Below are 10,158 nucleotides of genomic sequence, written 5' to 3'. Positions count from 1 at the left end.
ATCTCAAAAAAACAATTATATTACCTAATAACAAAAAAATCAATATTTTTCATATTTTAACTAACAATAAAACTATTATTATAAATTGACAATAACAAATATGAGGATAGATCCAACATAAGAATATAAGCATATTAAAAAATACCAGTATTACAATCCAACAATGATAAAATTATAATTTTGAAATAAAATTTAAATTGATTATTTCGGATTAAGCGGATTGACCCTTTATTAATTATGTCTAAAAGGCTCAACCTAATTTAATTTGAACCCATTTATATCAAACCCAGACCTGCTAATTCCTTACCTTGTTCATGTTGAGTATAGAGTCGGGTCACATATTTCTACCCTAACGATCATTTTCTTGGTCCAAAAGCATCTCAACGACTTCTCTCATGCTGGGCCTTGCATCTTTTTCTTCCTCTGCACATTGCAGAGCAACCCCAATCAGAGTTTCCATCTTTCGTACGTCATATTTGCCTTTCAAGCTTGGGTCTATGATCTCTTCAAGCCAGGACTCAGTTAAAGCCGCCCTATTCTTCTTTTCCCTCACCCACGAAACAAGCCTTTTGTGCTGTGGCTGCTCTCCACCGTCTGTGTCATGGACACCCTTTGCTGCATCTTTGCCGGTCACCATCTCCAACACAACAATCCCGTAGCTATAAACATCTACTTTAGAGGTGATGGGCAGATTGAATACCCACTCCGGAGCCATGTATCCGCGGGTTCCTCTCATCCTCGAGAAATTCGGATTGTTGGCATCTCCTCTGCTTTGAAGTTTGGACAGGCCAAAATCAGCAACCTTTGGTTGATAATTAGAGTCTAGGAATATGTTTTCAGGTTTTACATCGCAGTGCAAAACCCACTCCAGGCACTCTTCATGCAAATAAGATAGGCCTTTCGCAGTGCCCAAAGCAATTTCAAACCTTTTCTTCCAGTCAAGTGAATTGGAAGAGAGGTTGTCTGCCAATGAACCATGCTCCATGTACTCGGACACCAAAAGCCGCTGCTTTCCCTCAGCACAGTAACCCCACATTTCTATCAAGTTCATGTGGTTAAGCCTACCAATGATGTTCACTTCTGCTAGAAATACTTCTTCTCCTTGGTTGGCTTCGTACAGTTGCTTGATTGCTGCAACTCGATTGTCCGCCAACACCCCTTTGTACACAATCCCTCCTGCGCCTCTTCCAATCTCCTCAGTAAAACCCTTTGTGGCCTTCTTTAGCTCCGAATATGTAAATTTTCTGAATCCAGTGATGGCAAAAAGATAGCCTTGCTTGTCTGCACGAGAACTTTTGGGAGTTCTAATCAAGATACACCACACCAAAAAGATACCCACAATTTCTAGTCCTCCTAATCCACATACGAACCAGAGCATGAATTTCACGGTCCCGTTAACCTGGTTTTTTAAGTATACTCTTTCCAGTAGCAGGGGACCTTCATTGGAACAATTTAAACCGATGTTTCCTGCAAAATTGGCGTTCGAGAGGAGATTTGGGAGACTTGTTTTGGGCACTCTCAGATAGATGCTTCCATCAGAAGAAGGCAAACGATGTCCATTCATCAATAGAGTCTTGGGGTAACAACTTGAATGTGTATCTTCCCTGGAAAAGGTGTATTGGAATGCTTTGCACTCGGGCAATTCCAAGCATAACTGCTTGCATTCAGCAAGTGTATAATTGTGGTAGCTACCATAATCAAAACCATAGAAATCAAGATGGGATATCTGCAAAAAATCAAACTTGTTTTTCCCAAAAGAGAGATCAAATTCGGGTTCACATCCTTGAGACCAGTCGGAATGATTTATCATCTTATACCCTCGGAGGCACGAGCACTTTCTGCCAATATCAGGAACATAGCTGCATATACTGTTAGGCCCACAAACACCATGAATAATACAAGGTATCTGCCAGGCCTGCCATGAAACAACCCACATCTCGCCCTCCTCGTCCCAACTGTACAATCGAAGATTACCATCGTAATCAAGTGTCAATCTTCTATGGAGCAATTGCCCATAGTCAGTTGACGAAACTGTAACTTTATCGGAAGAACTAAAGTTCCCGAAGGAATCAAGCACTGCGATTCTGCTACTATTGTACACGAACCTATTGGCTTGCTCGCGAGTAAGCCATGGTGCAGGCCAGTAAGGACTGGAAATGTTAGCCCGATCATAAAGAAGGCAGAGGACGTTATCATTATCGAAAAGAAGCTTGTAGAAGCCAGAGGAATAGTTGGTCTGGCTTCTCGAGGAGACAAGCTTTGTATTTCTAGTTAGTAATTGCTGGGGAAGCAAGGTATCCGTGGGAAAGTCGAAGCTTTCCCACAAACTTTCACCACCCGAAGTTCGTAGAACAAGATTACCAGTATCGTAAAGATGTAACTCTAAAGACGAGATAGAAACAGTGTTTGTCTGCCAGACGGTGAACTTACCGGCGTCGGTTAAGATAAGATTACCATTTCTCAGCAGGGAGAGCTTCGATTTCCTTCCGTTAACCGGTTGGTCTCGGTTGGCCATCCAGACAACGGTGCGGTCCTGACTCCTTGAGGTTCGGGAGGCGAACCATATGGCAAAGCAATAAGCATTGTCACCGACGGGGTAAAAGCCCGCGGAGAACACTCCTTTCGGCGAAGTCAAAACATCTTCCGGGTTCTCGCTGGAGAGAGACAAACCTTCGCTCAAAGTGCGATTTGTGGATGTCGCCGGAGCAAACAATGCCGAGAAGAGGATGAACAAGATCAGAGTGCCCATGAACTTCATGGAATGAAAGCTCAAAAGGAGAGGCGGCGTAGGAAAGATACGCAGCGCATGCAGGAGCGAGAATGGCTTTTAACCTTTACTTCTTTCTCTTTTTGTTTTAAGTCGTATTTGTGTGGCTAAGCAAGTCAAATTGGTGGACAAGTCGACGAAAGCATTGAAAGGGCCGCAAATCCAGACGTTACGAGCACCGGAAAATTTGACCGGTTCGATAGGTAATGCAGAAGATCTAAATACATGCATCTATAATAAGTGATTTGTTGACACGCCAAACTTATTAATAGCATAATATTTTTAAAAATAATTACTAGGAAAAAAAAGTAGAATACAACGTAATACCTTGTAGTTGCTGTATGACAAAACTTCAATCAAATTGGCCCCCACAACTCCCACCTTGTTAGAAAGGCAGTGTAGTCAAGAGGATAAGAACCACTAGCAGTGCTGGCTATAACTAATAATGGTTCAGTTGGTGGAAACAATAATGCAATCTTAAGCTGTTCAAGACTCACTCTTTTGAAAAAGCGGATAAATTTTAGACTCACATAAAAATATTATTTTTTTAATAATAAATCTCATTTTTTTACTAAAAGTATACGAAATTTACATACATTAAGATTAAGACTGTATCTAATATTATTCAAACTATTAGAAAAACTCTCAATCACACTATTGATGATAGTGTTGGGAGATGAAAAGTGCAGAACTATAGGAGAAAACAAGGAAGAAGCTGGTGCGAAATCTTTTAAGGTGTGTCTAATGACCGGCTAGAGATAAGTCAAAGCTTCTGTATCTAGGAGGTGGAAATTTATCCAGTACTTACTGTTGCTCCTTTTCACGTAATTATTTTATATACAAAGAAGGAGTTCAAACATCAACATCTTGGCTGTCAAACCCTTCTCAGTTTTCAATCCAAACAATAGCCACTTCTGTTACAACTTCAACATCAACATCAACATCAAATGGATATGGACTCACTGATCTTTCAAACAAAAGCTTTGTCATGGAATGATCTCAATCTTCTATCTGCTCCAGAAACAGTAAAAGCTACTTCATATAAAGTCTTGATAGGAAGGTTAGTTGCAGATAGACCTCTGAACAAATATGCAATTCATTCTAATATTAAAGCCTCTTGGAACTTTATCCAAAACTTTCTTATTGAAGACATGGATATAAACAAGTTTATATTCACATTTAGAACTTCCCAAAACAAGTTAAGAGTGTTGAATCAAGCCCCTTGGAATATCAAATGGCATTTGCTTATTCTGAAACTGTGGTCTCCAGGAGTCACTCTCCATGAAATCAGTTTGAATCATGCAAATTTTTAATGTACAAATTCATGGACTACCCCTAGATCACATCACTCTTAATAATGCAATAGAAATTAGGAAATCCCTTGGTAATTTGATCAAAGTTGAGGAAGATCCTCTTTATGGTTTAGCTTTTAGAAAATTTATTAGAATCAAAGTTGAGCTAGATGTCACAAAACCACTTCAACAAGGATTTATCATGCCAAGACTCGGCAACCATGAAATTTGGATAGCTCTAAAATATGAAAAGTTTTCAGACTTTTGCTACGCATGTGAAAGGCTGAGTCATTCCCAAATCTTCTGTGATTTTTTAAGTTCACCACAAACAAGATTAAAGTATGGCCATTGGATACGAGCAGAGTTTCAAAACAACTTTGATAATAGTCAGGCTTTTCATCAAACGCGTGCTGGACAGTATGACGAAATAGAGCATATTGAAGATTTATCTCCTTCGAGTTCCACCATAGGCACTTATAACAAAGGTAAACAAGTTCTAAATACGAGTAAACAACAGGAGCTTGCTATTAAGGGCCACAGTTGCTTTTCCAGTGATCATATTGAACAGAGGGAGAAAAAAGAGAGAAGACGAAGGGAGAAGAGAGAGAGAAGATGAAGGGAGAAGAGAGAGAGAGGCTTTCCATGTGGACAGCGGCCTACGGAGGTGGTTGGGGAAGGGTGGCTCACTGGGTGAGGTCGCTCGAGGGGGAGAGGCTTGTAGTTGCAGTATCGCAGGGTGGGAGAGGAAAGGAATAAAGAAAAAACGTATATTTTTATTTTATTAGCTTTTTACGGCGGGTTGTTATCGTTGCAGAAACTGATAACGTCACGGAAACAAGAAATCACCCGAATAGAAAAGAAAAACTCAGTAAGTTTATTTGCAATGAGAAAAAGTCACTGCAAAAAAGTCATTACCTCATCACAAAAACTAATAACCTACAAGAAAATTATTATTTCTGGCAAGACTATTTGCGACGAGAAAAAAAGTCACCGCATAAAGCCTTTTTTTAACTGCAGAAAGGTTTTCCCCCCTCCCCCAAAATTGTGCTAGCTGACGATATTTCATGGTAAAAGGCTTTTGTTTTTTGTTCTCTTCTTCTTCTGCGAACAGTTTTCATATTATTAGCTAATTATTTGTCATGATTGTAAAACTTGAAAAAAAATCATGGCAAAAGATCATATTTCTTGTAATTATTTTTTAATAAATGCAACATGTTGGAATTTTTTAATAAATAATCTCTATTGGTAACTTTTTTTTATCATTACCGTTTGTACCGTTGCTAATTTACATTTGAAAATTTTCCTCTTTAATTTTATCAATTAATACTTTTAAATTGGCGATGATGACTATTTTGCCGTTTCCCGAAAAAACGTCAACTTTTCATCAATTTGTTCTTTAAAAAACAAAGATTTTTTTTATTTGAATTGTTTAAATATTGATGGAAGTTGGCATCCATCTAGTGTCTATTTTTTTCATTCCAGGGTAGTGTTGTTTTCTCCGTACAATATAGAGAAAAATTAGTAGAAGGAAAGAAGGGTTGTGCGTAGATAATTTTGAGAGTATTTTCAGATAAAAGAGAGGTGTTCGTTGAGTGGATTGGGTTCAACTGCTTGTGCAAAGTAAGTTTGAGTTATATGACGATCAATTGGACTGTTGTATCTTGGAGAAAAAAAGTCAAGATGAGTTCTACTGCATCGGTTAAATTGAAACTTTGTATACTGTAGAGGGCTTGAATCTCCTTAAAAAGAGTAAAATTTTCATGCCTCAATCTAAACTGATTTTATTTGAATGTTAACTTCATTGCAATTTTTATTATATTATTGCTATCTTCCCAGATTTTTACAATAAATTTTTATTGCCATCTCCTCATTGCCTGATGGCCTTGGTTGTGTGATATTATTATACTAAGTTCCAACAACAAAACCATGATGACTATCACAAAATTGAGATAGCAAGAGCTCACTTCAATGAGATTCATCATAAAAAAATTTCCAACGAGTCTAAATTCCAAGATTATATGTTTTTTATAAAGGAAAAAAATTATGTTCAAAGAAAATATATACAATTGCAAAAAGAAAAAAAAATGTTATTACCTATTTTTTCTTTCTCTTGGTTGTGACCTTCTCTATAATCAGAACCTTCCTTTTTGTTGGGGGTCTTCATTTTTTTCTCCATAAAACGTGGGGGCATAACATTTTCTCACATTTATCCGCGATAATTTTAGTAGTCTCAATTGGTTGAAGAGAGTTTGACTCAAATGTTAAGCCTTCACATTTATCCACAAATTTATCTAAATGGCTTAAAAATATATTATAGTGCTCACGACTCAAGGATCCACATCACTAATTTCGAACATCTTTTCACCACAATCTCATAACTCCGTCCATCTTTATTTTCCCGCAAGTTATCGTTGCTACTTTTGACCGGTGTGTATCTCCTCTTTAAGTTTTTTCTCCATTGATTCAAGATAAAATTTTGCGCATTAAATTAATTTTCTTCATATGACATATAGCAAACGCATGCCTACAAAAAATGCCCTTCATCTCAAACAAAGCACACGTGCATTTCATCTTGCACTCATCTTCATTGTAGTAAACTGAGTACTGTGCATTTTTCACATGGTCATCAATGTTTATCTAATCCAAAACTTCAAAACTAGGAATTACGCCTTCAGTGCTAACAAGTGTGAAATTATATAAAAACAAATACCTCTAATTGGACCTCCTTGAACTTTGCATTTGTATGCACAGCTTGCAATTGCTTTTCAATACTAAACGGAGATATGCATGGATTCGAGTAATTGACTGAATTGAAATCAGTTGTCCCCTCGACCTCCACTTGCTTGCTTAGTGCATTGTTAAGTTGATCCACAAATTCCTTTAATGTTTTACCAAAATTAACCCTTCGAAAAAAGCATTCACGCTTTCAAACTGTTGTGTTGTACTGCTCATTCCAGCTCAAAATATATTTTTCAAGCAAACTAGCACCCCAAAAATCCCTCTCATTGTATGACCCCTAAATCCATGCATTATATACAAGATTGTAAGTATCAAGTAGTTCCCGCATTGATCCTCAAATTTTCCACAGGTCTATGAATCATATCGACAACTATAAATATAAGTCTTCAACCCTACATTGAATAGGGATGGGATCCTAATTTTTTTGGTAGTTTTTGCATGATGTGCCAAAAATAGTATCCATAGTGAGTATCTGGAAATACAATGGCAATTCCACTTTTCATTGTCCAATCTTGATTTGTTATTATCGCTTTAGGAGCTCAACCACTCATGCACTTCAACCATATTCGGAACAACCAAACAAATGTATTTGTATCTTGGCTTGAAATCAAACAAGTACCTAGCAGTATAGATTATCCATGATGGTTCACACCCAAAAATGAAGCAAAAGGCATACAATACATATTTGTTAGAAACGTTGTATCAAAGGTGATAACATCTCCAAAGTACTCATAGGACGCTCGACTATATGCATCAGCTCAAAACACATTTTTGACCCTAAACTCTTCATTCAAATCCATAACAGATACAAAACCATCATTCATCTACCTCATTCTATCAAAATAGTCACTTAGTATTCGGCACATCCTTTACAAAGCCTTAAATGTCTAGCTTTATTAATAAAATTCCTACAATCTTTCTTTGCAAATTCAAGATTCTCATACCCCCTAGGTTAACAACAAGGGCAGTGAAACTTTTGTTCTTTCGAATATCTGCTCTGTCATTCAACTTAACCATCCTTTGACTATTAATCTATATACTTGTTACATAAAAAAAATAAATAAAAAAAATAAAAAAGAATCTTGACTTCTTTAGGCTTTAACAATATGATTGTAAGCAATCTCAACAATAGTCAAAACCCATAACCTAATCATCAAATGAGCATTTTCCTTAGCCTTACAATTGTTTAAATTGTTGGGCATGGCCTCGAGTTGTTACTATGGCTAGGTCTATACTTGTTGCCTCCCGTTTCCTCCTTTGTTTCATTATACCAAACCTCATTTACTTTACATTTCGTTTGTAATAAGCCAAAAACTCTTTCTTATTGGTAAAAGTCATATCAGATCTTGATTCTTGAACTTGTTCCTCACCATCACCATCACCATCATGAGTCCCCTCGGCCTCTTCTTGTACGTCAAATACTGTTTCTTTATCCTTTGCATGTAATTCACCCCAACATTCTCACTTTCTGTACTATTACACATGGTGGACAAATCACTTACATTTTGTATCTCTTCAACACATTTGCACGATGGATCACTTATGCGTTGTATGGTCTCTTAAATACTTCTCAATGTTGCAGTATTACTCGATGAAGATTAGGGTATGATTGGTCCAAGAGTTAGCAATAACGATGCTGCAATTATATATGTGTCAAAAGATTAATGCATAAATGCGAACATAAAAAAAAAAAAAAAAAGAAAAGGATCAATTCAATGGCCTTTACCTGGCTTCCCCAAGGGTAGGGATATGAATTTGGGTATCTATTTGGAGGAATCATAAATGACGGGTAGAATAGAGGTATAGGTCCATAATATCCATATAATAGACAAATAAACAATAGAAAAATTAAATGAAAAATATAATGAAAAATAATATAAAGATGGAATTGTTAAAAAGATGAACATATAACGACAAAAAAAAAAAAAAGGTAACGCAGTTTATGGGGAACAACTATCATACTTGTGGTGATGACATTGGCGTACAAGGCTTGAGTAGCCTTCTATCTTCCTTTTTCCCCATCAAACCTGTTGATGCAAAGGAATCTGAGTCTGATGAGGCTCAGCTGATAGATGTGACATTAAAAGCACTGGACTACTTCGAGAAGGTAGACCAGCGCAAAATCAGCAGAAAGGGATGAGTATTCCTAGGATTTGGTGAGAAGTAGTATTCATTAGATTTGGGCGAGAAACGAGTTATTCCTTGATTGGGCGAGGAGAAGTGACGATATTAGTATTTTAACCATAACTTTGGTATAGGTGTCAAAATTGCGCATATGACTCCAATCCAAAAAATCTTTTTAGGTGCGTACGTCGTGATCACCACGTTTCACTTGGTGGGCCCCTTATCAACCCCAAAATTAGCCATTTTTTCTTTTGAATCATCACCTCCAGTTAATTTTCTTTTATGGTAATGTTTATTTTTAGTAACGATTTTATTCCATATTTTTAGGCTAGATTTTAGCCATAGTTATCTTAGTTTGTATTCTATTATTTGGCGTTAAATACAATTTTGCCGTTTTTTGATAGCTATTTAAGCTCAACTTGTGGGTTTTAGAATGACATTCGATTTATTTTATAATCAAACCCTAATCTTTGAGTTTCTCTCTGTTTTGTGATTTTCAATCTTCCTACCAACAATTGTAAAGTTTACATTCATAATGGAGCAAACACTAGTTGGGATGTAAAGCTGGCAGTAAAGTTCAAAGATATACAGAGAATAACTGCTTTTATCTTCACATATTGCCCATTTGAACTTAGAGAAAAATGGAAGAATAAATCTTGTAAATTAAATAAATTTCAAACAATAACAATATCAACAACTAGAATGAAAAGAAAAAAGATTGAAATGAACCAAATTTATATACTCGCAAAGCAACAAATAAATCTTGAGGTGAACCACAAATCAACAATATCTTAGAATAACAAATAAATGAGTCAGATTTTCAAATCATAAACATTTGACTAAATGAGTCAACATGAAGACGATCCAATAAGCTAAATGTGTCAGATTTTCAAATATTAACACTACCTATTTAAATAAATGATTATATCTCATCACCCATTTTGACCCATTTAATAGTTATTAGAAAGAAAACTCTTCTTTGAGTTGAATTTGCGCACCGAAGTGCACCAACCACTGACATGGAATGTTTTAATGAAACGACTCGTTTTGGTTTTACTTGATGTGAATGAGTTTTGGGCGGGATTTGGATTCTCTCTTCTCCGCTTGCCTTCTCTGTACCTAGACTCCTTCATTCTCTTCTCTCTTCCACCTAAAAGCTTCATTCTCTTATTGGACAAGCTCAAGTAGAGTCTCCTATTCTTTTGGCTGGTGTTTTCTAGTGGAGAACTATGAACG

General features: G+C 36.6%; 1 protein-coding gene across 1 annotated transcript; it reads right to left on the bottom strand.

Annotated features, from left to right (window-relative positions):
• Positions 1-346: 346 nt before the first annotated feature.
• Positions 347-3,028, bottom strand: LOC121243883 (putative receptor protein kinase ZmPK1). The gene has a single exon (XM_041141949.1). The coding sequence runs from the start codon at positions 2,756-2,758 to the stop codon at positions 350-352; it is 2,409 nt and encodes an 802-aa protein (XP_040997883.1). The 5' UTR covers positions 2,759-3,028; the 3' UTR covers positions 347-349.
• Between the last annotated feature and the right edge of the window lie 7,130 nt (positions 3,029-10,158).

The sequence above is a fragment of the Juglans microcarpa x Juglans regia genome, chromosome 8S, assembly GCF_004785595.1.
Source record: "Juglans microcarpa x Juglans regia isolate MS1-56 chromosome 8S, Jm3101_v1.0, whole genome shotgun sequence".
Taxonomy (NCBI): Eukaryota; Viridiplantae; Streptophyta; class Magnoliopsida; order Fagales; family Juglandaceae; genus Juglans; species Juglans microcarpa x Juglans regia.
This window is presented reverse-complemented; position numbering and strand designations above follow the sequence as displayed.

Coding starts and splice junctions, on each gene's coding strand:
- LOC121243883 (XM_041141949.1), bottom strand. CDS start 2,758: ATGAAGTTCATGGGCACTCTGATCTTGTTCATCCTCTTCTCGGCATTG.